This window comes from Narcine bancroftii, chromosome 3, assembly GCF_036971445.1.
Source record: "Narcine bancroftii isolate sNarBan1 chromosome 3, sNarBan1.hap1, whole genome shotgun sequence".
Lineage (NCBI taxonomy): Eukaryota > Metazoa > Chordata > Chondrichthyes > Torpediniformes > Narcinidae > Narcine > Narcine bancroftii.
The window spans coordinates 329071466-329097712 of record NC_091471.1 but is presented as its reverse complement, the minus strand read 5'-3'; the positions used below and the strand labels follow the sequence as shown (position 1 = coordinate 329097712).

At 50.5% G+C, this 26247-nt stretch overlaps 2 protein-coding genes, 1 long non-coding RNA gene and 1 other non-coding gene across 4 annotated transcripts; 2 read left to right on the top strand and 2 right to left on the bottom strand.

Annotated features, from left to right (window-relative positions):
- Nucleotides 1–479: 479 nt before the first annotated feature.
- Nucleotides 480–7356, bottom strand: LOC138759182 (uncharacterized). Its single transcript, XR_011354648.1, has 2 exons — nucleotides 6789–7356; nucleotides 480–651 (listed from the first exon to the last, which is right to left on the bottom strand). It is a non-coding gene; the product is annotated as an uncharacterized lncRNA (long non-coding RNA).
- Nucleotides 6903–15613, top strand: rpl10 (ribosomal protein L10). The gene is made up of 7 exons (XM_069929224.1): nucleotides 6903–6927; nucleotides 7468–7502; nucleotides 8735–8793; nucleotides 12641–12748; nucleotides 14326–14464; nucleotides 15163–15325; nucleotides 15427–15613. The coding sequence occupies exons 2-7, from the start codon at nucleotides 7480–7482 to the stop codon at nucleotides 15580–15582; spliced, it is 648 nt and encodes a 215-aa protein (XP_069785325.1). The 5' UTR covers nucleotides 6903–6927; nucleotides 7468–7479; the 3' UTR covers nucleotides 15583–15613.
- On the top strand, nucleotides 14884–15017 carry LOC138759728 (small nucleolar RNA SNORA70). Its single transcript, XR_011355055.1, has one exon. It is a non-coding gene; the product is annotated as a small nucleolar RNA SNORA70 (small nucleolar RNA).
- Nucleotides 15614–16027: 414 nt separating the features above from the next.
- Nucleotides 16028–25697, bottom strand: atp6ap1a (ATPase H+ transporting accessory protein 1a). The gene is made up of 10 exons (XM_069929223.1): nucleotides 25557–25697; nucleotides 24634–24760; nucleotides 23039–23113; nucleotides 22754–22947; nucleotides 22590–22630; nucleotides 19753–19838; nucleotides 17534–17778; nucleotides 17335–17385; nucleotides 16698–16932; nucleotides 16028–16563 (listed from the first exon to the last, which is right to left on the bottom strand). Exons 1-10 carry the CDS (start codon nucleotides 25661–25663, stop codon nucleotides 16354–16356), a joined length of 1371 nt encoding a protein of 456 aa, XP_069785324.1. The 5' UTR covers nucleotides 25664–25697; the 3' UTR covers nucleotides 16028–16353.
- Between the last annotated feature and the right edge of the window lie 550 nt (nucleotides 25698–26247).

Sequence of the window (26247 nt, the reverse complement as noted above, 5' to 3'; positions counted from 1 at the left end):
GAAGCTCCCTCCACACCATCCCATCACACACTCCCAGGGTCAAACACAGTGTTAAGCTCCCTCCTCACCATCCCATCACACACATCCCGGGGTCAGACACAGTGTGAAGCTCCCTCCACACCGTCCCATCACACACTCCCGGGGTCAGACACAGTGTGAAGCTCCCTCCACACCGTCCCATCACACACTCCCAGGGTCAAACACAGAGTGAAGCTCCCTCCTCACCGTCCCATCACACACACCCTGGGGTCAGACACAGTGTGAAGCTCTCTTCACACCGTCCAATCACACACTCCCGGGGTCAGACACAGTGTGAAGCTCCCTCCGCAGCGTCCCATCACAAACTCCCAGGGTCAGACACAGAGTGAAGTTCCATCCGAACCGTCCCATCACACACTCCTGGGGATGGACTCAGAGTGAAGCTCCCTCTGCACCATCGCATCCCATCCCATCACACACACCCAGTTCAGGAAACTATGTTGATTTAGTGTAGTTCACTAGTGAAATAAACATCTCCTCACTTGTCAGGAAGACAGAACAGTGACTGCACTTCCTGAGAAGCGGCAAGGCTACCGGCACCATCAAGTCATCCTTCTGAAGAAGCTCTATTGAGAGCATCCTGGCCGGCTGCATTACAGTGTGGAACAGTCGCTGCAGAGAAATGGATTGGATGTCAATCCACAGGAACATAAAAGCGGTAGAGATCACTAGAGTCTCCCTCCTGTGATCTACTGGGACCGTTGTCCGAAGAGGGAGCACAAAAGCGTTGAGGACCCCTTTCACCCCCACACACAGTGTCTTTCAGCTGCACCCGTCGGGGAAGAGATACAGGAGGATCAGAGCCAGAACCATCAGGCTGAGGAACAGCTTCTTCCCATGGGCTGAACAACCAAAGGAACTGCTCACATTGAACCTCCAAGACTCTCATATTCATAGACCATAAAACACTACACCATAGTACAGGCCCTTCGACTCTCGATGTTTTGCCGACCCATATATTCCTTTAAAAATTACTAAACTCTCCCTACCACGTAACCCTCTATTTTTCTTATCCATGGACCTGTCTGAGTGTCTCTTAAATGCTTCTAATGTTCCAGCCTCCACCAGGCCCCCACAACTCTCTGTGTTAAAAGAAAACACCCCTAAACTTCCCTCCCTTCACTTAGTACAGACGTCCTCTGGTGTTTGCTGATACCGTCCTGGGAAACAGGAGCTGGCCATCCACCCTGTCTATGCCTCTCAGAATCTTGTCGAGCTCTATTAAGTCTCCTCTTGTCATTCTTCACTCCAGAGAGAAAAGTCCCAGCTCTGCTAACTTTGTCAAACCAACATCCTGGTGAATCTCCTCTGCCCCCTCTTCACAGTTTCCTCATCCTTCCTGAAATTAGGTGATCAGAACTGAACACAGCCCTCCAAGTAGGATCTCACCAGACATTTGTAGAGTTGCAACATGACCTCTCAACTCCTGAACTCAATCCCCCTACTAATGAAGCCCAGCGTCCCATAGGCCTTCTTAACTATCCTATCACCCTGTGCAGATGTATGGATTTGGAACCCAAGGTCCCTCTGATCATCCACACATTAAGTAACCGACCATTAACCCTGTACTCAGACTTCTGGTTAGTCCTTCCAAAATGCATCACCTCACACTGATCCAGATTGAACTCCATCTCCCACTTCTCTGGTCGACTCTGCATCCTGTCTAGATCCTCTTGTAACCTTCAACAACCTTCACCTCCATCCACAACTCCTCTAACCTTCGTATCATCTACAATCTAACTGACCCGTCCTTCTGCCTCTTCATTCAGGTCATTTATAAAAATCAGAGAGCAGGGGGTCCCAGAACAGATCCCTGCGGAACTCCCACGTCACCAACCTCCAGGCAGAATACTTCCCTTCCACTACTACTCCCTGCTTTCTTCCTACAAGCCAATTTTTTTATCCACTCAGCCAAGGATCCACAGAACGTCTCTCCCATGGAGGGACCTTGTCAAATTCCTTGTTGAAGTCCATGTAAACAACATCTACTGCCCGATCCTCATCAATTCCTTTTGTAACTTCCTCAGAAAAACTCAAATAGGCTCGTGAGTAATGACCTTCCCTCATCAAAGCCAAACTGACTCTCCTTGAGTAGACTGGACTTCTCCAAATGCTCATAGATCCTGTCCTTAAGAATCCTCTCCATTAGTTTACACACCACTGACATCAGACTCACTGGTCTATAATTCCCAGGATTCTCCCTATTACCTTTTTTTTAAATAAGGGAACTACATTTACCATTCTCCAATTCTCCGACACCTTCCCTGTGGCCAAAGAGGATTCAAAGATCATCCAACTATAGTTTACTTGTATTGATGAATACTGGTCCTGCGCATGTATTGTTTGTCTATATGCTATGTCTGGGTGTGTGTCTGCCTGTTATGCGCCGAGGACCAGAGAACACTGTTTTATCAGGTTGTACTCGTATAATCAAAGAGCAATAAATTTGATTTGAATGTTGAGGCTGTGAACTTATTTTGGGAACATGGATAGGTGAGTGCCCACAGCTTTCCCTGCACTGTGGAGAGGGGTACGGCACTTTAACATTGTAAAGCCAAGAGCTGGCTGTAGAATTTAAGTTCTTGGGAGTCACTATCTCGGAGGATCTTTCCTGCACCCAACACACTAACGGCATTGTGAAGAAAGCCCATCAGCGCCTCTACTTCCTCAGGGATTTACAGAGGTTCAGTACATCAGAAACCCTGGCAAATTTCTTCAGAGGTGCGGTGGAAAGTGTGCTGACCAGTGGCATCACGGTCCAGTACGGGGGCACCAATACCTTTTGAGTGCGAAGCCGTGCAAAAGGTAGTGGACACAGCCCAGGACATCAAGGGCAAAACCCTCCCCTGTTGAGAACATCTATGGAGAACGCTGCCGTCGGGGAGCAGCAGCGATCATCAAGGATCCCCACCACCCAGCACACGCTCTGTTCTCACTGCTGCTGTCAGGAAAGAGGTCTAGGGGCCACAAGACTCGCACCACCGGGTTTAGGAACAGCTGCTACCCCTCCACAGTCAGACTCCTCAACGACAAACTCATTTAATGACGTACACTTTACTGATTTTAACTCTCTCTGTATCATAGTTTGTTCACATTTCTATATCTGTTTACACGTGTACGTTGTGTACAATTTTTTTGCACTGCCAATTAGTGATAATTCTGCCGCGGCTGCAGGGAAACTAATCTCGGGGCTGTATGTGATGTTGTCCATGTACTCTGACAATAAATTTGATCAGAAGGAAGAACTTTGTGGGGCAAGTGGTGGATGTCGGAGACAGGGCTGGGGTTCGATGCTATCACTTGCCCAGAGTTGTTTGTGGCTCAATGGAGCCACCGTCAGCAGACATTGAAATTGCAGCCCAGTGAGACAGGGCAATCTGCCCACAGAGCAAGGGGTGGGGACAAGAAGGGAGGGAAAGGAGCAAGGGGGGGTGAGATGGGGTCGAGGGGAAGGGGAGGGAGATTGAGGGGGAAAGGAGAGAGAGTGAAGGGCGAGGGGGGGAATGAGGAAAACCAAGGGATGGTGGAGAGAGGAATTGAATGGTCAGACAGTGCTCAAGACCAGCGTGGATGGAGGGATGAGGGAAATGAGTAGGGATGTGGGGGATTGGTCCGAACAAATGCAGGGTCTGGGGGGAGAATGAGGGACACAGGCATCGAGGAGGTGGCGGTTTAGTGATGGGGCCCCCCCCCACTGGAGATCTACCCCATCTGCCTCGCTCTCTCTCAACCTCCCCCTTGACTCTCCCCCTCACATCTTGCTCTCCCTTGATCCCACCGAAAAAGGCAAGGGCTGCAGGAGGACTTCGCTACCTGAAGTTGCTCTGGACTCCCACCGTGGAGAAACAACCTTTCTATATCTACTCTGTCCACACCTTTCAACATTCAAAATGTTTCAATGAGATTCCACCCCCCCTCCACCAGTCTTTTAAATTCCAACGAGTGCAGGCCAAGAGCCATCCAATGCTCCCCGTAGGATAACCCTTTCCTTCCTGGAATGAACTTCCTCTGAACCCTCTCCAATTTATCCACATTAACGAGGAGTCCAAAACCACTCACAATACTCCATATGAGGTCTCACCAGGGCCTTATACAGCCTCAACGTCACATCCCTGCTCTTGAAATGAATGCACTTGCCTTCTTACCCCCGACTCCACCTGCAAGTTGACCTTCAGGCCGTCCTGCACAAGGGCTTCCAGATTCCTTGGTGTTTGGGGGTTTTCAATTTTCTCCCCAACTAGAAAACAGTCTGCCTACGTGACCGTACAACTTTCCAATGTTGTATCTCAGTTGCCACTTCTCTGCCCGTGGTCCTGATATATTCAAGCCCATCTGCAGCCTCTGTGTTTTCTAGACATGACCGCCTCCTCCACCCTTCGTATCGTCTGCAAACTTGGCCACGGAGCCATTCATTCCACAATTCAAGTCAAAAAGAATATAAAAAGGGGCCCAACACTGACCCACCACCAGCCATCTCAAATTAGACTCAATTTTTCTGCCAATCAGCCAAAGCTCTACCTGCTGCCTCCTGGGGAAATTCAGGACAGGCCATAAACCGTGTCAGAGGTTTGGATCTGGACTTGAGGTTGCCGACGGATCAAACAGGAGTCTGTGCAGTTGTGGGAGCGCTGGAGGTGAATCCACAGACTCTGAAGATACAGACTCTTCTGCTCCTCGGCTCTGTCGGATCTCTCAGCAGGCCACCCCATTTCAGTTCCCTGCCCCTTCCCTTGCTGACATGTCTGCCCGTGGTCTCGCAGGCTGCCAGACTGAGACCACCCGCAAATCAGAGGAACACCTCATCTTCCATCTGGGCCCCCTCCATTAATGTCGACCTCTCCAGTTTCCATTACACCACCCCATCTTCGGCCCCCTGGCTCCTTTCCCCCAGCTCTCTCTCTCGGAGCCAAAATCAATTCTCAACTCATCACGTGACCTATTGTCTGTTGGTCTGAACTCTCTCCTCCCATTCTCCCCTCGGTCCTTCCGCCTGCTTTTTGCTTTTGGAAGGCCTCAGGCCTGAAACATCGGTGATCTATCTCTACCTCCTACGGACGCTGCGAGACCAGCTGAGGCCCCCCAGCGGTTTATGGTGTGATTCCTCTCTCTCTCACCATAAGGGGCGCCTGTAAGGCATACAGAGGACAATTTTGTGTAACAACGAAGTCAAGTTTATTGTCATCGATTGTACAAGTACAACCTAACAAAATAGCATTCTCCGGTCCTCAGTGCAAAACACCCAGAGATAACACACACATACTGACAAATACAGATGCAGGGCAGGTATTAATATTAATATTGTTTCATTAGTATGAATTAAAATTAGACACTAAAGGCAACTTTACCAAAACATCCAAACTCCTATATTCAATACTTTGATTCATAAAACACAGTCCAGGCCCTTCGACCCTCGCTATTGTGCTAACCCATATAAAAGTACTAAACCCTCCCTACCACGTAACCCTCTATAATTTCTTCCATCCACGTGTCTTTCCGAGAATCTCTTAAACACCCCCTAATGTTCCAGCCTCCACCACCACCCCTGGCGAGGCATTCCAGACCCCCACAACTCTCTGTGTTAAAAAAAAACCTACCCCTAAACTTCCCTCCCTTCACTTTGTTCAGCCCTTCACTTTGTACAGAAGTCCTCTGGTGTCTGGGAAACAGGCGCTGGCTGTCCACCCTGTCTCTGCCTCTCAGAATCTCGTCGACCTCTGTCAAATCTCCTCTCATCCTTCTACACTCCAAAGAGAAAAGTCCAAGCTCTGCCAACCTTGCCACCTGAGACTCTTTTCCCAATCCAGGCAATGTCCTGGTGAATCTCCTCTGCACCCTCTCCGTAGCTTCTTCATCCTTCCTGTAATGAGTTGACCAGAACTGGACAGACTAATTCCTGATAAAAAGTCCTTATCTGTTTAATCTCTCCCGGTAACTTAACTCCTGAAGACCTGGCAACATCCTAGTAAATCTTCTCTGCACTCTTTCAATCTTATTGATATCCTTACTGTGACCAATACTGCACACAATATTCCAAATTTGGCCTTACCAATGTCTTAAACAACTTCAACATACATCCCCAACTCCTGTACTCAATATAAAGGCTAAGATGACAAATGCTCTCTTTACAATTCTGTCCACCTGTGACGCCTCCTTCAGTTTGTTCACATTTCTTTATCTGTTTACGCATGTATGTTAAGTAGTCTTTCTTTGCACGGCCAAAAAGTGGTAATTCTGCCACGCCCGCAGGAGAAAGAATCTCAAGGTTGTATGTGATGTCGTGTATGTACTCTGAATGCCCCTAATGCACACTGCAGACCCCGCCTTCAGCTCCTGGACCCCAATCCCAGCTCACGGAGCACAGATCGTGCTTCCTGAACCACTCCCTAAAGACAATCCTCTACCTCCCTATATTGGGCCCCATTATAACCAGGAGGAAACCACTGCTGGTCCTCTCAGCCCCACCTCCTTGGCCGAGGGGCGGATCTGCCACTATTCACCCCACTGCTGTCTCCAGTTTCCCTCTGAGACCCCCAGCACCTCACTTCTTTCCCCAATGCCCCTCTCCCGCCTCTACTGCTCCACATCAACTCCCCAGTGCCTCTCTTCTCCCCCCCCAACGGCCCACTTCCGCTTGTAGTGCCCCGCTTCCGCCCCCAGTTCCGCCCCAATGCTCCCTGACGTCACCTGTCTCGCTTTCACTACGAGCGTTCCCCAGCATAGTTTAAAGAAGAATAAGTTCCTAACTCCACCTCCTAACGGATTCCCGATGTCCGGCTGGTAGGCCCGCTATCCATCCTGTCCCACCGCCGGCCGACCGGAAGTAGACTCGCTGCCACGCTTTCCCGACCGGAAGTGGACCATCTCCTTCACGCATTCGACCCACACCAGGTCAGCGGCCGTGTTATTTTAAGAACGGAGTCCGGGAGTGGTTGGGGAAGGGCAAGGGATGGGGAAGTTTGAAAAAAAAATCAAAGCAGAGCGAGTGCGTCGTGGTGGGGGCGGGACCGGAAGTGGGCCCGGGGCTTTAAAAGCTGCGGCACGGCGCACGCGCGCTCTCTTTGGCTGCACGGTGCGAGGTGGGTGAGGAGCTCGAGGCCGGGCGGGGAGGTTGGTGGGTGCGTGCGAGGCCCAGGGCACCCGGCGGCTCGCGGGGCGGCGTCTCTACGGATACAGCAGGGATGGCGCGAGATTGGTTCCCTCTGTGGCAACGGCGCATGGTAGTAGCCTGGACATCCGGCGGCTCGCGCGGGGTGGGGGGATTAAAAGGGAGCGCGCGGGACTGGTTCCCACCCCCTCGCGCAGTTGCTGGGAGAGGAAATCACGAGGCACGGGGTAGTATCCATGGCGACCGAGACACCAGGAGGGAGGGGTATCCGCCCCGACGGGTCGGGGTTTCCTACGTCACTAACGTCCCTCTTCTCCCCGCAGCGCGAGGCAACGATGGGACGCCGACCCGCGCGCTGGTGAGTGGGGGAGGGGTCAGGAGGCGAGGGGCGGGCGGACGGGGGCCACCCTGAGATGGGGAGGGTGCGGGTCAGATAGGTAACACCCCAGGGTGAGGTGAGCCCTGGTTGAGAAGAATGGGGGGGGGGGGGGGCTTGCATAAGGGCTTTCCCCCACGTGGGGGAACGTGAGAGGCCAGGGCCTGTCTGGTTGGGAGATGATCTCTGGGTGAGAGTGCACCATTCCGCCACCTTCATGACAATCTGACCTCTGAACTGTTATGTTGTCCTTATTGTGGAGAGTCTAGTGGGGGAAGGGAAGGGTCTGGTGAATGTATAATGTTCTAGATTCCAGGTTTGGCAAATGGTGCAGAGAATGCGGAGAGGGATATAGATAGGTTCAGTGAGTGGGCAAGGATCCAGCAGATGGAGAACAACGTTGGTAAATGTGAGGTGATCTATTTTGGAAGGAAGAATGGAAGATCGGATTAGTTTTTAAACGGCAAACAATTACAGCCTGCTGCAGTGCGGAAGGATGTGTGATGAATCACAAAAAGCAAATGGAACGTTGGCCTTCATTGCCAGAGGGATTGAATTTAGCAGCAGGGAGGTCCTGCTGCAACTGTACAAGGTCCTGGTGAGGCTGCATCTGGAGAACTGGGTGCAGTGCTGGTCTCCTGACTTGAGAAAAGTTTGCGCTGGCTTTGGAGGTGGTGCAGAGGAGCTTCACCAGGTTGATTCCAGAGATGAGGGGGTTGGCCTACGAGGAGAGATTGAGGTATCTGGGACTGGACTTGCTGGAATTTAGATGAATGAGAGGCGATCTGATAGGAACGTATAAAATGATGAAAGGCGTGGATCGGATAGAGGTGGGCAAGTTATTCCCATTGGTGGGGGAACCTGAACGACGGGACATTGCCTTAAGAGTCAGGGGAGTAGATTTAGGACAGTGGTGCTTTACCCAGAGGGTGAGGAATCTGGAATTCGCTGCCCATTGAAGCAGTAGACGGGACCTCAGTAAATATATTAAAGATGAGGTTGGGTAGAATTTTACATTGTATGGGAATTAAGGGATATGGTCGGTGGAGATGATCATCAGATCAGCCATTGAATTCCAGAGCAGGCTCGACGGGTGGGAGGTCACCTCTGAGTGAGGGGGAGGAGAGAAAGGGGCCTCTCCCATGCGTCAGCAATGGGTTGGATGGGCTGTGTGATTTCAGGAGATGGTCAGGTGCTGACACCTTTGATTTCAGTTACAGATACTGCAAGAACAAACCGTACCCTAAGTCTCGTTTCTGCCGGGGTGTTCCCGGTACGTGTTCCTTAGTCCGGGATATGGACGGGGGTTGATTGGATCAGAGAGGTGGGGTCCACTCGTGCAATGTGTCCTTGAGGGGAGGGGGCTGAGGCAGCTCATGGAATTCTACATCACAGAAACAGTGCTCAAAACAGAACACTAGTCTCTCGTAAATGGCCACAAATGCCCTCTCACCTCCATTTGGGTCCCCCATATAGTGAATCAATCCTTAAGTTGTGTGTCTGCGGGAGTCATTCGGTGTTCCCGTTATGGCCTCTACATCGAAGAGACTGGGCACAGACTGGGGAGATCGCTTCGCTGAGCAGCATCAGTGACAGGAATCTCCCAGTGGCCGACCCCTTCAATTCCGTGCCCCATTCCCAGTGAGACAGCCCGTAAATTGGAGGAGCAACACAATTTTCTGTCAGGGCGCACTTTGACGTCTCCAGTTCCTGCTAGCCCACTCCCCGTTCTCCCTCACTTCCTTGTCCCCTCTGTTTCCTGACCTCCAGCTCTCCACACTCTCCCCTCTCTATTCACAGAGCTGTCCCCTGTTTGCTGTTGTGCCCTCCCTCACTTCCTTATCCACCGATTACCTCCTGCCTGGGGGTCTGTGCTCTCCCTGTCCCTATCCTCCATTTTGTTCGGGCACCTGCTGACAATTTGCTTATCCTTTGCTGTTTGACCAGCTGAGTTTCTCCAGTATTGTGTTAAACCACTTAATACTTATCCATGCACCTGTCTGAATGCTTTTTAAACTGGACATTTGTCCCTATCTCTACCACTTCCCATGGCAAATTATTCAACACACCACTAGCCTGGTCCCTCTGACCTGTTCATGTACCTGTCCCAAAGTGTCAAAACTGAGCCCACATTCACCGCTTCAGCTCGTTCCACACCCTCACTGCTCTCTGCGTGAAGAAGTTCCCTCCAAACCTTTCCCATTTCACCCTTGACCCATATCCTGGTTTCGATCTCACCGACCCTCAGTGAACAAACCCAACCTACATTTACTCTTCTACTCATAATTTTAAACACCTCGATCAAATCTCCCTTCATGCTTCTACACTCCAGGGAATAAAGTCCGCACCTGTTTAACCTTTCCCTGTAACTCAGTTTCTGAAGCCTAGTAAATCTTCCCTGTACCAATTCTCTAAATTTGGCCTCACCAATGTCTTATTCAACTTTATCATAATGTTCCAACTCCTGGACTCAATACTTTGATTTACGAAAGCCAATGTGCCAAAAGCTGTCAACCCTATAATGTTGATATAACCATATACAGCACAGAACAGGCCAGTTTGGCCCTACTAGTCCATCCCAGAACAAATCCCCACCCTCCTAGTCCCACTGACCAGCACCTGGTCCATACCCCTCCAATCCACTCCCCTCCATGTAATTATCCCGTCTTTCCTTAAATGTAAATAACGTCCTTGCTTCAACAACCTCTGCCGGAAGCTTATTTCACATCCCAAAAGAAATTTCCCCACATGTTCCCCTTATAATTTTCCCCCTGCAATCTCAAACCATGGCTCTGGTTTGAATATACCCCACTCTTAATTGAAAAAGCCTATCCGCGTTGAGACTCTCTGTCCCTTTTAAAATCTTGAACACCTCCATCAAATCCCCCCTCAATCTTCTACGCTCCAGAGAAAAAAGCCCCAGGCTGCTCAACCTTTCTCTAACTCAAACCCTGACATCCTGTCAACATTCTCGTGAACCTTCTCTGCACTCTCTCTATTTTGTTTATATCCTTCCTATAATTCGGTGACCAAAACTGCACACAATATTCCAAACTTGGCCTCACCAGCGCTTTGTACAATTTCATCATAACATCCCAACTCTTGAATTCAATACTCCAATTTATGAAGGCCAACATTCTAAATGCTTTCTTCACCACTCTATCTACCTGGGTATCAACTTTGAGGGTACTATTTACCATAACTCTTAAATCCCTTTGTTGCTCTGCACTCCTCAATTGTCTACCATTCAATGTATATGACCTATTTAGATTTGCCTTTCCAAAATGCAAGACTTCACACTTATCCGTATTAAATTCCATCAGCCATTTCTCAGCCCACTCCTCTAGCTTTCATATATCTCTTTTTAAGCTACGGTAATCTTCCTCACTATCCACGATACCACCAATTTTTGTATCATCTGCAAACTTACTTATCCAATTTACCACCCCATCTTTCAGATCGTTAATATATATAACAAACAATAGTGGACCCAGGACTGATCTCTGAGGAACTCCACGAGTCACCGGCCTCCAATGTGACAAAACAATTTTCTACCAGTACTCTCTGACACCTCCCATCCAACCATTGATTAATCCATTTCACTACCTCCTTATTTATACCTAATGCCTCCACCTTTTTTCCTAACCTGTGGAGAACTTTGTCAAAAGCTTTACTAAAGTCTAAATAGACAACATCCACAGCCTTCCCTTCATCAATCTTTTTTGTAACACCCTCGAAAAACTCTATGGTTTGATAAGCATGATCTACCCTGACAAAACCATGCTGACTACTTCCTATCAATCCCTGTTCTTCCAAATATTTGTAAATGTCATCCCTCAGAACACTTTCCATCAACTTACACACCACAGACGTCAGACTCACAGGTCTATAATTTCCTGGTTTACATTTGGTCCCTTTCTTAAACAGCGGAACAACATGAGGCACCCTCCAATCCTCTGGCACTAACAGCCTCTTAAACATCGCTCTTGTACCTCATTCCACCGTGACCCCTGCTAGTCCATTCACTGCTACTCTCGGGAAGGAGGTAACCTTTCCCTGTAGTTCATTTCCTGAAGTTCCTTGTAAATCTGCAGCACAATACTCCAGATTTGGCCTCACCAGTGTTTTGTACAAATTCATTCCGATAGTGAACCAGCACTGGTCCCTGTGGCACACCACTGGTCGCAGGCCTCCCATCTAAACATCAACCCCCCCCCCCCCCGTCTTTTTATTTTAACCTTCAAGACACTTCCAACTGGCCAAATCCTGAATTCAAGCATTTTCACTCGGAATGCTACAGGTCAGAAACTGGCCCTTCTCGTCTGTGCCAAGGTACTATTCTCACACGTCACATTGACCTTCCCCCAGTCCATGTCCTTCCTTACCCGTCTGTTGTGTTGGGGAGAGTATCCGGTTTGATGGGTTCATGTAACTTCTATGAACACATGGGAAACCGAGGGGAATGTTAAATGGAAAACAATTACGAATTCACCTTGAACATCAGTCAGACTCCACCAATGGTAAACCTATTCTTGACTCCACTCACCCAGGACTTGACCATGCGCTCAGTTCCATGATCATCAGGTGCAGCTCTATGAAAAGTATCGCAGTGCTGGCGGCTCATTGTAATGCACCTTGCAGCGATGTCCACGTTGACAACCTGGTGTGAAGCGGTGCCTGGGTCTAGGACCACGATGCAGAGAGAAAGTGTTGTGCATTCTTGTTAGATACAGGGCTAACCTGTGTGTCTAGCCAATAATGACCCGTGGTGATTCAAATTAGGATAGCCAAGGGCAAGGTGTGCACTAATGGGTGTGCAGAGTCCAACCTTGATTGACAGGTTATGTGACCTCCGAATAAGTTTCAGACAGGGAGAACACGTGACTCTGCAATCCACATCTTACAGAGAGGCCACATTTTCACCCGCAATACCGTCCCATCCATGTACCTGTCCAAATTCCTCATGTCAGAATTGTGCCCGCATTCACCATTGTGGATGTTTTAAGATGAGCCGAGTATTTCGAGCATTTTTCTCTGTGTGCTTTCACAACAATCGCAGTCTCTGGAGACTTCCATGTTTCACTCCTGCAAGGTTTTTTTCATCTCTTTCCTTTGCTCAGATCCCAAGATCAGAATCTTTGACCTGGGCCGCAAGAAGGCGAAGGTCGACGAGTTCCCACTATGTGGCCACATGGTGTCTGACGAGTATGAGCAGCTGTCCTCTGAAGGTGGGTGTTCGTTGGGTGTGTTATTCCCCCCAACCTGTCTCGGTGTCCTGGGAAGAAATGGGGGTCATTCAAGCAACAGGCTGGTGCCCATAAGCAGGACAAGGAGGCACAACTTAAGGATTGAAGAGCTTCAGCTTAGAACAGAGATGTGGAGGAATTTTTTCAGTCAGAGGGCAGTGAATTTGTTGCCACAGGCAGTTGTGGAGGCCGGATCATTAGGTGTACTTAAGGGAGAGGTTCTTGATCAGCCAGGGCATCAAAGGTTATGAGGAGAAGGCTGGGCAGTGGGACTGACTGGGAGAATGGATCAGCTCATGGTTGAACGGCAGGGCAGATACGTTGGGCTGAATGGACTTGGACAAGCCAATGTTGGGTCTGGTTAATGGAAGGTTAAACCAAGGTAGGACATAAATGGTAAATGGTTGGGCACTGACTGGAAGATGAGGGATCTGGGTATACAGATACATAATTCTCTGAAAGTGGCGTCACAGGTGGGCGGGGTCATAAAGAGAGCTTTTGGCACATTGACCTTCATCGTCCTGTGTCGAGAGATGCTGGGCAATTTGGGTTCGTGCTTCACGAAGTTTAGAAGAGCAGAGGGCATTGAGGAGTGGTAGAACAGGGATCTTGGCCAACTGGAAAAATAGGTGGGAAAATGGCTGATGTAATTTAATGCAGACAAGAGTGAGATGTGGCACTTTGGAAGGACAAACCAAGAAAGAACGTACATGGTAAACGGTCGGGCACGGAAGAGAACACAGGGATCTGGGAATACAGATACATGATTCCCTGAAAGTGGCAAAAATCACAGGTGGACAGAGTCATAAAGAGAACTTTTGGCACATAGGCCTTCATAAATCAAAGTATTGAGTCCAGGAGTTGGGATGTGATGATATGAAGTTGTACAATACCTTGTTGGGGCCAAATTTGGAGAATTGTATGCAGTTTTGGTCACTGAACTACTGGAAATCTATCAGTAAGATGGAAAGAGGGCAGAGAAGATTTACTAGGATGTTGCCTGGACTTTAGGAACCGAGTTAAAGGTTAACTAGGTTAGGACTTTATTCCCTGGAGTGTAGAAGAATGAGGAGAGATTTAATAAAGGTGTTTAAAATTATGAGGGGGGATGAGATTAAATGTAGGTCGGCTTTTTCCACCAAGGGTCAATGAGGACATGGGTCAAGGGTGTAATGGGAAAGGTTTAGGGGGAACTTCTTCACACAGAGAGTGGAGGGAGTGTGGAATGAGTTGAGATGGTGAATATGGGCTCGATTTGAACATTTAAGAAGAATTTGGACAGGTCCATGGATAGGAGGGGTACGGACACGTGCAGGTCAGTGAGACTAGGAAGAAGAAATAGTTTGGCAGACTCAAAGGGCCTGTTTCCATGTCATAGTGTTCTATGGTTCTGCTCCAAGAGCCTCTGGGTAGGGGAGATGTCTCCTAGCACAGATTGGCGGAGACCCTGCAGGGGAACATGTGGCAAAGATCATCCTGTGGCTTGAACCTGATTGCCTCCTGCTCCCCCAGCATGGCTGCTCACTATTTCTCCCCCATCTCCCCCCCCCCCCCCCCAGCTCTGGAGGCTGCCCGCATCTGCGCCAACAAGTATATGGTGAAGACTTGCGGCAAGGATGGCTTTCACATCCGCATGCGGCTACATCCCTTCCACGTGATCCGCATCAACAAGATGTTGTCCTGTGCTGGGGCTGACAGGTGAGGCCCCCTTCCATCCATCTTGCCCTGTACTGGACATCCCCTCCCCTCCTGGATACACCTCCCATCCCAGACACTTTCCATCCCCTCCATCCTGCCCTGTCCCAGACACGCCCTCCCCTCCTGGACACACCTGTCCCGGACACTCTCCTCCATCCCGCCCTGACCTGGACACCCCCTTCCCTCCTGGACACTCTCCCCTCCATCACTGCCCTGTCCTGGACAACCCCTCCCCTCCCCTCCTGGACACTCTTCCTGTACCAGACTCTTCCCTCCATCCCTACTCTGTCTCTGACACACATCTCGCCCCCTCCTGTTCACGCCACTTGTCCTTTATTCCTGTCCCTTCCTTTGCCCTCCTGTACCCTTCCCCTCACTCCTTCCCCGAATTGTCCACTCTCTTCTGTCTTCCCCTTCCCCCGCAGTCAATTAAGCCGACCGGTGTCCGTGTAGTCGGGCGACGGTGTGCAATGGCTGCGGACATTAACGTTCTCTGGTGTGTTCGCGCCCAGCTGTCCCATGCTGGGTGTCCTAAGGGACCTCTGAGACACGTCGGCAGGGGTTGGGGGGGATATGCACGTAGTGGTGGGGCTCAGATGGGGGTGCATGCCTTGTGTTGGCTGGAACCAACAGTCTGCTGATTGTCTCCTCTTCACCACTCCCACTCTTCCCATCTCTCCCTCCTTTCCCCCCTCCAGACTCCAGACCGGGATGCGGGGTGCCTTTGGCAAACCACAGGGAACTGTGGCCCGGGTGAACATTGGCCAGGTCATTATGTCTGTGCGCACTAAGATGCAGAACAAGGAGCATGTGATTGAGGCTCTCCGCCGGGCCAAGTTCAAGTTCCCAGGCAGGCAGAAGGTGAGCGGAGCCCTGTGCCGGGGGACACGGGGGTGAGATTGCTGTATCCTTAACCCTAATGTGACCCTTTCTAACCCTCACCTCCCATTTTTGCTCCCCAGATTCACATCTCCAAGAAGTGGGGCTTCACCAAGTTCAATGCAGAAGATTTTGACAACATGGTGGCGGAGAAGAGGCTGGTTCCAGACGGCAGTGGGGTCAAATACATCCCCAACAGAGGACCTCTCAGCGTGTGGCGGGCACTGCACACCGTGTGAGACTGCCCAATAAACTCTGCCTGAATTCCTACTCCTCGACGTGTCTGACTTCCGGGGGCGAGGGGCTTTGATGCAAGGCCACACAACGCGTCTGGTCATGGTGAAAAACTGAGTCTTCTGAGTGGGGGCTTCACTCTGTCTGAAGCTGGGAATGTGTGATGGGACGCACGGTGCGAAGGGAGTGTCACTCTGACCTCAAGTGTGTGACGGGATGGTGTGGAGAGTATTAATCTGTGTGACGGGACGCACGGTGTGAAGGGATGGTGTGGAGAGAGCGTTAATCTGTGTGACCCCTGGGAGTGTGTGATGGGAGCTTCCCTGTGTCTGACAGGATGGTGTGGAGGGAGCTTCGCTCTGTGTCTAAACCCCAGGAATGTGTGACAGGCTAGAGCAGGCTGCCTGCTTCAATTTCACTCAGTTGCATGTTTAGAACCCTCCAGACTGATTCACATTCGAGCACTTTCACTTTTATTGATTCACAAACACAAAAATAAATCAACCTGCAAAACCAGTAAAAGGATGTAATCCTCACAATGCACTGCACAAGGCTGAGCTTGGTCGAACACTCACCCACCCGCAGGAGCTCCCCGACCCAATGAAGGACTTCCCTAAACACTCCAATTTTGTGTTTAAAAAATATATACATATCCATTAAATAACACCAGAGCGAAGGTCATGGTGCGGGGAAGTGGGTGGTGCGTATCACTTCCACTCCTACAGACATCTGGAATGTGAATGGTCCTCAGCAAGCAATCTGCATCAACCCTCGCTTCACTCGGTCTGAGGGACGGAGATGGAAGGGCCCTTGGGGTCATCGAAGCGATCCATGGTCTTCAGCCCAGTCACCATGTGTAGACCATAGGTGAGGATGAGGACCATGAGGAGGCTTGTGATGAGCCCCATCCAGATGGCAGGCGTGAAGAATCCAGCGCAGTCGCTGGCATATGAGAAATTCATGCCCTGAACGCTGAAGCCCTGGATCTGCAAGGGGAGATGGGAGAATGTCAGGTTGCAGCAGGTTATAGGCAGTTTATATCCCATCCCTGGGAGTGGGTTAGAGCCAGAGTCTCAGACTTGGAGCGAGAAGGTGGGGATTTGCCCTGCCTGTTCCTTACCTGGAAGTCCTGGAAGTGCAGCAACCAGTCCTGGGAGGAGGGGGAGGAGGGTTGGAGCACAGTGCCAGACCGAGGCAGGCTGGAGACAGAGTTGCAGCGGTAGGAGTAGGCGACCGGCGCGTACACCTCACTGACGTTGAACGTGACCTGGTCTGTGTCCACACTGATGTCAACCTGGTCCAGTGTGAACCAGGGCTTCCCTGACACTTTGTACGACTGATTGCTCATTTTAAACCTGTGGATGGAGGAGGGTGGGGGGTGCAAAGTCAGCACAATGCAGGGGGAAAATGTGGAAGGTTTAATGAGCAAATCCGTTCTCCCACACCCCGTAACCCTTGATTGCACCTGGCTCATAAAGAATCTGCCTTCAATGACCCAACCTCCACATCTGCCCATGGGCACAGATTCTACCCCCCTCTGGTTGAGAAAATTCCTCCGTGTCTCTGTTCTAACACCCTGAAGTTGTCCCAGACACTCCCATCGCGGGGGTGCCTTTCAAAATGTTTTAACAAGGCCCACCCTTCCTCCCCACCCACAACCATTCTCCGAAGTTCCCAGGTGCAGGCTAAGAGCCATCAAACAGTTCCCTGTTCGTTACTTGCTGGCGGGGGAAGGACGTTTTCCGTGACCCACTCACGTGATCTTCACCAATCCCAGTCCTTCCACGCTGCCATAATCCAGAACGAGGCTGCAGAGAACGGGGAGTGGGGGGGGGGGCAGAAACAGAATTAGACATCCTTCCTTCCCCTCCCTCCATCCCCTTCCCTCCATACCCGTACCCCATCCCGCCTCCAGCCACCACCCCCTTCCCTCACCCACCCTTCCCCAGCACTTACTTGGCGGAGTGGCTGTCACAGGTTGACCTCTCAGCGGAAACGGTGGCGCCCTCACCAAATGTGCGGTTGGTTAGCTCAGCATGGACCTTGCCCCGGCCCACCAGCACCCGGGCGGCCCACAGGAGAATGCAGGGTGAGCCACTCACGTTGAACGCCAGCGGGGGGTGCACCATCCTCCCCTCATCCTTTGCCGCCAGTAATTGGCGGCCCGCTCTGGCCAGGGGCCCCGCCATCTCCCTGACCACCTGCGGGCAAGAGGGAGAGGACAGTCACACAGGCCCCTCGGCCTAAAATGGGCCCAATTTATATTGTGGCCTTCCTGTATAAACTTCGGTTAAAGTCAATCTCGTCTAAACATCAAACCACCACCACCCCCCCCCCCCCCCCCCATTTTGTTACACGTGGTAACAAATTCCACAGATACTCCCCACTCCGGCCGATGAAATTCCTCCACGTCTCTGTTCGAAGCGGACGCCCTGCAGTCCCAGTCTCTCCTACCGCAGGGGTAACCACCTTTCTACGTCTATCTGTGCCTTTCGAAATGTTTCAATGAGGGACCCCTCCCCCCCCACACTCTCCAAAATTCTAACAAGTTCAGGCCAAGAGCCGTCAAACGTTGCCAGAACCCTTTCATTCCCGGAGTGAACCTCATCTGAACCCTCTCCAACGTCAATGAAGAGTCCAAAACTGCTCACGATGCTCCACGTGAGGTCAGAGTGTAAAGGCGGATATTCTCTGCCCTACCGTCGGGAAACTTGCCTGTATGAATGCGGTCTGACCGGCTCCAAGGTGCCGAGTTGAATCCCTCTCGGGTTATCCACTGCCCAGCTTGAGTACTGCCGCTGCCCCTCTCTGTCACCCACTCACCCCTCTCCCTCCATGACTCCTTCAGGGCAGGGGAGGCTGATGGGCTGTCACGACAGGGGCGGCCTGTGATAGCTATGGCCTCCGGCAACTCACTAGGCCGCTTGTCGGCACCAGAGGCTCAATACATGGCAGAGCGGCTCCAGCTTCGTGGGGGATTATGAGTAATTAAGTCAGCCATTGCTCGGCAAGTATGTCTGGTGTCATGACACCAGTAGCCAGCTGCCTCTAGGCTGAAAGGGGACATCAGAACAGGCTTTTTTTTGGGTCTGCAGCAGATGCCAACTATGAAAAGGCTCCTCCACCTTCCTTTGCATCACATGCAAACCACAAATCTGTTCATTCCGTCACCCAAATCACTGGTAAACGACAAAAAGAACCTCCACAGTGCAGACCCCTGTGGAACGCCACTAACAACTGGCAGCCAACGGTCCCCAAGGTCTCCTCCAATTTCCACCGCCACCCTCCTGGCTCTCCAGCCTGATCTGCGGATTCCGGAACTGTGCCTGGAAATGTCTGCGGAGGTGGGAAAATCAAAGTCCTTTCAGTGTTCAAAACAAGATTAGGACAGCACAGTTCAGGCCCTTCGGCCCTTGACATTGTGCCCATCCATATATTCCTACTAGACCCTCCTTACCCCATAACCCTCTATTTTTCTTCCATTGATGGGCCTGTCAAAGTTTCTTAAACACCCCTATCACCACCATCCCCAGGCAAGGCATTCAAGGCTTCCACAACTCTTTAAAAACTTACCCCTGACATCTCCCCTAAACTTCCTTCCCTTCACTTTGTACAGATGTCTTCTGGTGTCTGGGAAAACGCACTGACCGTCCACCCTATTACAACTCTCAAAATCTTCCCGACCTCTATTAAGTCTCCTCTTATCCAAAGAGAAAAGGTTCCACCTACTAACTTTGCCTCATGAGAATTGTTTCCCAAACATCCTGGTCAATCTCCTCTGCCCCCTCTCCGTAGCTTCCCCATCCTTCCTGTAGTGGGCTCACCAGAGATTTGTAGAGCTGCCACACAACCTCTTGACTCCTGAACTCAATCCCCCAACTAATGAAGCCCAGCGTCCCAAAGACCTTAACTATCGTATGCGTTGCGACCTTGAGAGATGGACCACAAGGTCTCTGTTTATCCACACTGTTAAGTATCTGACCATTAACTCTGTACTCAGCCTTCTGGTTTGACTTACTGGTGAGATTTCCCCTAGTCGTTCTCCTAAATTCCAACAGGTACAGTCCAAGAGCTATCAAACGCGAGAACCCTTTCATTCCTGAGAGCACATCCTTTCGGTGGCCGGTCCCTGCCATCTAACGTTCCGGACACCGGGACCCTGCTGCGCCACTTACCCGAGACGGACGAGAGGCTGTGAGGATGGCGGTGAATGGTACCCCATCTCCCCTCAGCACAGCCAGCACCTTCCCAAGGACGTCATCTGCAGGGGACAGCAGAGAACAATGTTACTTGCTGCTGGACGGGGGGAAGGGGGGGGGCGGGGAACACCCCTCTTCAGGCAGAACAATTGTTCCACTGCCAATAGCATCAACACACAAGGGGTGGGAATGGGGAAAGGTAGTGAGCATCACTAGGGTAGGGGCTAGCAAATGGTAGATGGAGCAAATGGCCTTTAACAGTGGACAACATTGATTTATTTCCGCAGATCATGGAAATTACCGTAAAGTTTTCTGATCATGTATCAGTTTTGAAGATGTAACCAATTTTGTAATTTCCTGTCATATTTGAAGTCTATTGGCCACAAAGCAAGCTGCTTTGGTCAGTCCAAACACACCCTGGACATGCACTCAGTGCAGGTTTGAAGATCTGCTAGTAATGCCAGAGAAAATAGCCTGGCCAATTTTCTTGGCCACCACAGAGCCCCGAATGACATCCAGCTGATTGGCAACGTGCTTCAAGGCGACAGAACCGTAAAGTCGACACGTCGTTGACAATTTGTTTTTTGTGCTCGCATACAGGCTCCTTCCTGGTTGATCATGACGCGGTCCGTGACAGACGCAATGAACAGTTTCACTGGGACATGGCCACTGTGGAAAAGTGGCATTGGACAGCAACTAGAATCAGTCAATGCCGGCCGACTTGTCGGACACTGACCCAAGAGGCATCAGATGCCGAGTCCAAACTAAAACTAGTGGCAAAACATTTTTAGATCAGCTGCATTATGCTAAATTCAATAAAAGTTAGTTCAATGTTTCTCCAACTTCTGACGTCATAAGACTTTTCAGCACAGAAACAGGCCCATTTGGCTCTTCTAGTCTGAGCCGAACCATTTTTTTTTTGCCTAGTCTCATTGACCTGTACCCAGTTCATACCCCTCCCATCCACCTACCTGTCCAAATTTCTCTTAAATGTTAAAAATGACCCTGCATTCACCCCCTCCACTCTCTGTGTGAAGAAGTTCCTCCTAAACCTTTCCCCTTTTACCCTTGTGACAGAATATAGATATGTTTTTGAGAGATAAATTGGGGCAGGTATTAGTGTAGGTCACATACAAACATTTTAAAACAGATCTTATTTAAAATACTGGAGCTCTGCTAATGCTAGACATGTCAGGGCCTCAGAGTTTTTCCAAAAGCCTTGGAGAATGCCCAAGAGACTTCACTAATGGATTGTTGTTTACAAAAAGGGAACAGATGAAAGAACTTGTTGGAGCCACATTCTGTCTGCAGGGGGACATGCTGTTCTAAGAGGGTCATGTGGTTTTGCAAGCAGAGAGAGTCAAACAGGCTTTCTCTGTGAGAGTGAATGAGTGAGTGAGTGACAGACACACACAAAGAGATCACCTCTATAGTGTTAGTCAGCAAAAGCATCTGGGACTGGAACAGGACAAGCTGGCAAGCTTGTGGAAATCCCATTTGGAAGATGGGTTGTGAGTTCAACCTGGTCAAAGCCCTTGTGGTTCATGCAAGAGGAGAGAACTGGCTGTCTAATGTTTCACTTGGAATACGAGAAACAAAAACGAACTCTGCGGTGACCTGAAATAAGTTATCATCTGGAGAACTCTGAGGGGGCAATTTCGTCAGCAAGACACTGAAGTGGCTGATTATAAAGGAATCATTTGTGGGTGTCCAGCGAACAACAAATCTCTCTCTGAAAACTGACAAGAACCTTCCTGAGTGGTAACCATTTACCTTTCAAGTACCAAAGCCAGGTGAACTTTATAAATGTTAAATTCTGTGCACAGTATAAGAATTGCCTGCAACCAGTGAACTTGGAGGAGACTGTGAATCAAAGAACTTTTCTGAACTTACACACACATTACATACACATGCGCTTAGAATTCAAAAAGAGTTGTTAGTTGTCAATAGTAAAGTGTGATTTTGTTTTCATGTTTAAAGATAATTAAAAGTAACTTTTGTTTAAGTAACCATTTGTCTTGGTGAATATCTATTGCTGCTGGGTTTTGGGGTCCTCTGGGCTCGTAACACCCTTAACCCATGTCTTCTGTTTTGTATCTCACCGACCCTCAGTGGAAAAAGCCAACCTACATTAACTCTGTCTATCCCTCTCATAATTTTAAACACCTCAATCAAATCTCCGCTCATTCTTCTACGCGCCAGGAAATAAAGTCCGAACCTGTTTAACCTTTCCCTATAACTCAGTTCCTGAAGACTGGGCAACATCCAAGTAAATCTTCTCTACACTTTTTCTATCTTATTGATTTCTTACCTGCAGTTGTGACCAAAACTGCACACAATTGTCTAAATTTGGCCTCAACAATGTCTTGTACCACTTTACCATCACATCCCAACTCCTGGACTCGATAATTTAATTTATGAAGGCCAATGTGCCAAAAGCTCCCTTTACGACCCTGTCCACCTGTGACACAGGGAATAGCTGCAAAGCTCTCTCAGGGAGGGAGGCCTCTCTCTGTGCCCACATAGATGGGCTGAATGGCCGACTCCTGCTCATGATAACACTGACATGAGGGGCATCAGAAGCTGAGTACAAATGAAAATTAGTGGCAAGACATTTTAGCGTCGTTATGCAATTAATAGAGCCAAATTCAACAGAAGTTAATGTTTCTTCAACGTCCTATGTAATGCAGCAAATCTCAAATTATCTTCGTGTTCAACTTGAAGTTGTCTATTGTAAACCCCAATTTTTTTTTTAAACCAGAAAGCAAACATTTTGAAAACATTTGTTCTCAGTGTAAGGCAACGTAACGTACCATTGGCAGACAAAGCTTCCTTTGGAGGCATCAAAATGGAGCTAGATCAGAAATAAAAGTGACACTGTGAGCGGCAAATTTAACCGGATTCAGAAACGACTCGTCACCCCCAGGGTAGACCCCAACCAGCACCCCACCAGTGATGAGCTCGGCCACAGGCTCACCTGGACGTGTACGGCAGGCGGACCGCCAGCAGCGATGGGACCGTGGCATTCAGCCGCAGGTCACGGATGGTCAGCGGGTCGACGTAGAGTGGGGTGGACCCCACACTGGCCTGCAAGGAGGCAAGAAGGGAGCCAGTGGCATGCCAGTCCACTGAGGGCAGCACTAGCGAGGAGGGAGAGGACTCGAGGGCAGCCTGGAACACACAGCACAATGAGTCGAATATGGCAACAGACCCATCCCTACCAGTACTCTACCCCAGTGTTACATAGTGACAGACCCATTACCTGCAGGTTGCGGAATGCATTCTCCTGCATGTTGCTGTACACGCCACCGTAAACCGTGAAATCATCAACGCTGAGCTGGAGTAAGAGAGAGAGAGAAAAACGGGGTGAGAGACGTGGCCGCCAAAAGGCTCAGGGGTCCCTGCCGGCGCCCAGGTGAAGGAAGCTGGGCTGTGGCTGGACACGAGCACCTTCTGCAGCACTGGTTGAGGTTCTAGGGACCCCTTCCCCACAGAGGAGCACAGAATGGATCTCTAATGACACAGAAGACAGGACAAGGAGTCAGGCCACTCCATGCAGCCCAGAGCAAGGGACGACAAGTAGTTGGGGGGCACAGGATGGGAGATGAGAACATAGACATAGAACACTAATGTCCAGCACAGACCATTTGGCCCACAGCGTTGTGCCGTCTGAATAACCTACTCTCTGATGTCTTGAAGTGCCAGGTTGAGACAAGTTGGGACAAGTTTATTGTCCTCAGATTGTACAAGTACAACCTGACGAAACAGTGTTCTCCAGTCCTCGGTGCAAAACACACAGACAAACAATACAGATGCAGGACAAGTATTTCATCGATACAAATAAATATTATTTTGTGAATATGAGAGTCTCAGAGGGTCATTGTTCCTTTAGTTGCTCAGCCTGGTGGTCTCAACAAAGGAGATGGTCGTAGACATCAGGAGCACCAGGAATGACCACCCTCCACTACACGTCAACCACACCGTAGAGGAGAGCCCCAAGTTCCTTGGAGTTTACTTAACGAGTGACCTATCGTGGACACTCAACATCTCCTTACTGATCAGGAAAGCGCAACAGCGACTGCAGTTCCTGAGAAGACTGAAGCGGCCAAGGCTACCGGCCAATGTCATGTCAACCTTCTGCAGGAGCTCTACCGAGCGTGTCCTGCCCGGCAGGATCACAATGTGTTACAGTTGCTGCAGAGGAGTGGATCAGAGGTCCATCCACAGAGTGGCAGAGAGGATCACTGGAATCTCCCTCACATTGACATGATCTACCAGGGTCACTGCCTGAAAAGGGTGCACAAAATCGTCAAGGACCCCCTTCCACCAGCTGCTCCTGTTGGGGAAGAGATCCAAGAGGATCAGAGCCAGCACCACCAGGCTGAGGAACAGCATCTTTCCACGGGATGAACGACCAAAGGAGCGGCTCACACCGACCCTCCAAGACTTTCATATTCATGAAACAATATTTATTTGTATAGGTGAAATACTTGTCATGCGTCTGTACTGTGTGCCTGTCTGTGTGTTATGTCTGGGTGTGTGTCTGCGTGTTTTGCACCAAGGACCGGAGAATGCTATTTCATCAGTTTGGACATACAATTGGATGACAAAATTGACTGATCCCTCCTCTCAGGGAGAGGGTGAACACACTAGGGACAGAAGAGGTGTTGAGGGGGACAGGAGAGAGTCCAACTGAATTGACAAAGGCGCACAGAGATAGTTACATAGGCTCGAAGGGTCTGATCCTGTTCTGCGTCTCCAAACTCAAGTTCTTCTGGTCTGTCCCTCAGATTAGAGCTAGCAATGGACTTGGGGGGGGGGTTAGCGGGTAGGTGAACCGAGGTACGGCTGCATTACCTTATCCTGAAGGAACAAGACAACAGTCTTAGGGCCTTTGACCAGTCCAGGGTCCAAATACGAGGCGAGCTGCGGCCCAGAGAGGATGCGTCCTTCGCTGGGAGGTGGCTGGGATTCCCACAGGGAGCTGTGTGGGGGAGGAAGAGAGACAGACAGAGAGGGAGGCATCAAATGGCTGGCTCCCCTGCACCCAGGCTCATGTGAGAAAAGTCATTCAGCGAGCAGTCAAGGTGGTCAACCCATACATTGATCAGTTATTTCCAGGGGGTGTAGGTTAATTGAGCAGCATGAACTCATGGGCCTGAAGGGCCGGTTTACCGTGCTGTGGGTCTGAAAAACTCATCAAGGCCAATCTATGCACTTTGGGCTTCAATAACTTAACCATAGGGAGAAAAGGCTTCCTCGTGGGTGTGTGATGCCATTAAACTTGGCCCAGAGGGAGGGTTTCACCGTGATGTGAGGCTGAGAAGAAATAGGAAAGACTAAGGCAGCTGAGGGGACGTCCACTAATGGCGGTGAAAGCAGAATCCAAAGAAAATTGAGAGGTTGGAATCAGGAACAAGACAGAGTTCATCAATCCTATGACCAGATGGATCAAAAGGGTGGGATGTGGGGACTGGAGGGGGTTACAGAGATAGGGAGGGGTGTAGGGGACCGCAGGGATTACAGGGGTGAGGGATGGGGTGGAGGGTCTGGGGAGGGGGAGGGGAGGTGGGGATGGGGTAGTGGGTCTGGGGAGGGGAGGTGGGGGATGGGACAGTGGTTTGGGAGGGGAGGGGCAATGGGTCTGGGGAGGGGGAGGGGACAGTGGATCTGGGGAGGGATGGGGTGTGGGTCTTGGGGGAGGAGGGGGTTGTGGTGCAGGTGGTAACCAGGGTGTGGGGTAGGTCAGCGACAGAGACCCGGACACCTCCGCCTCTCACCCCTCCGTGGACCAGGCCAAGACGGGGACCTGGTCCGTGCCCCTGCCGCCACCCATCGCCAAGCACACGATCAGCCCCAGCAGCCAAGCACCCGCCGCTGTCACCATCTTCTCGACTCTCTGACGCGCAGGCGCCGTCGTTGCTGTTACCGCTGACTACCTGCATTTTGCTGCCAATCACTGGCATTCGCTTCGGCTATTGGCTGAGTCTTCCAGTTGCGGCTTACGATTGGGCGCTTTCTCATGGCCATCATTTGCGTCCCTCCCATCTATCACGTGAGGCGAGACGAACGCTGCTGTAGTGATTGGGCAATTTCATCCGCATCTTCTCTCCTCGTGTCAATCATCGTCATCAGCGCGTGCCCCTCCAATGGATCAAATCTGGATCCCGCCCTCAGTGTACGTCATACCCTCTCCCGATCTTGGACTCACCTCTCTCCTATCAATCAGCAGAAAGTCACGCCTTCTTCTGCGAGGACCGACCGCCTGCTGTCAATCCACGCCAGTTCCCGCCCTCTCCAGTTGAATAGCACCAGTCATAACTGTCAATCAGCCCCTCCGCCACTCCCCATGCTGTCAATCCGCCCTGTCACGCACTCCCCGTCCATCAGGCGGCGTCCCGCCCACCGCCTCCTCTCTGCTCCAATGAAGGCCCGGCTCTGGTTAGGCTCCTGAGTTCGAGTCCCACCTCC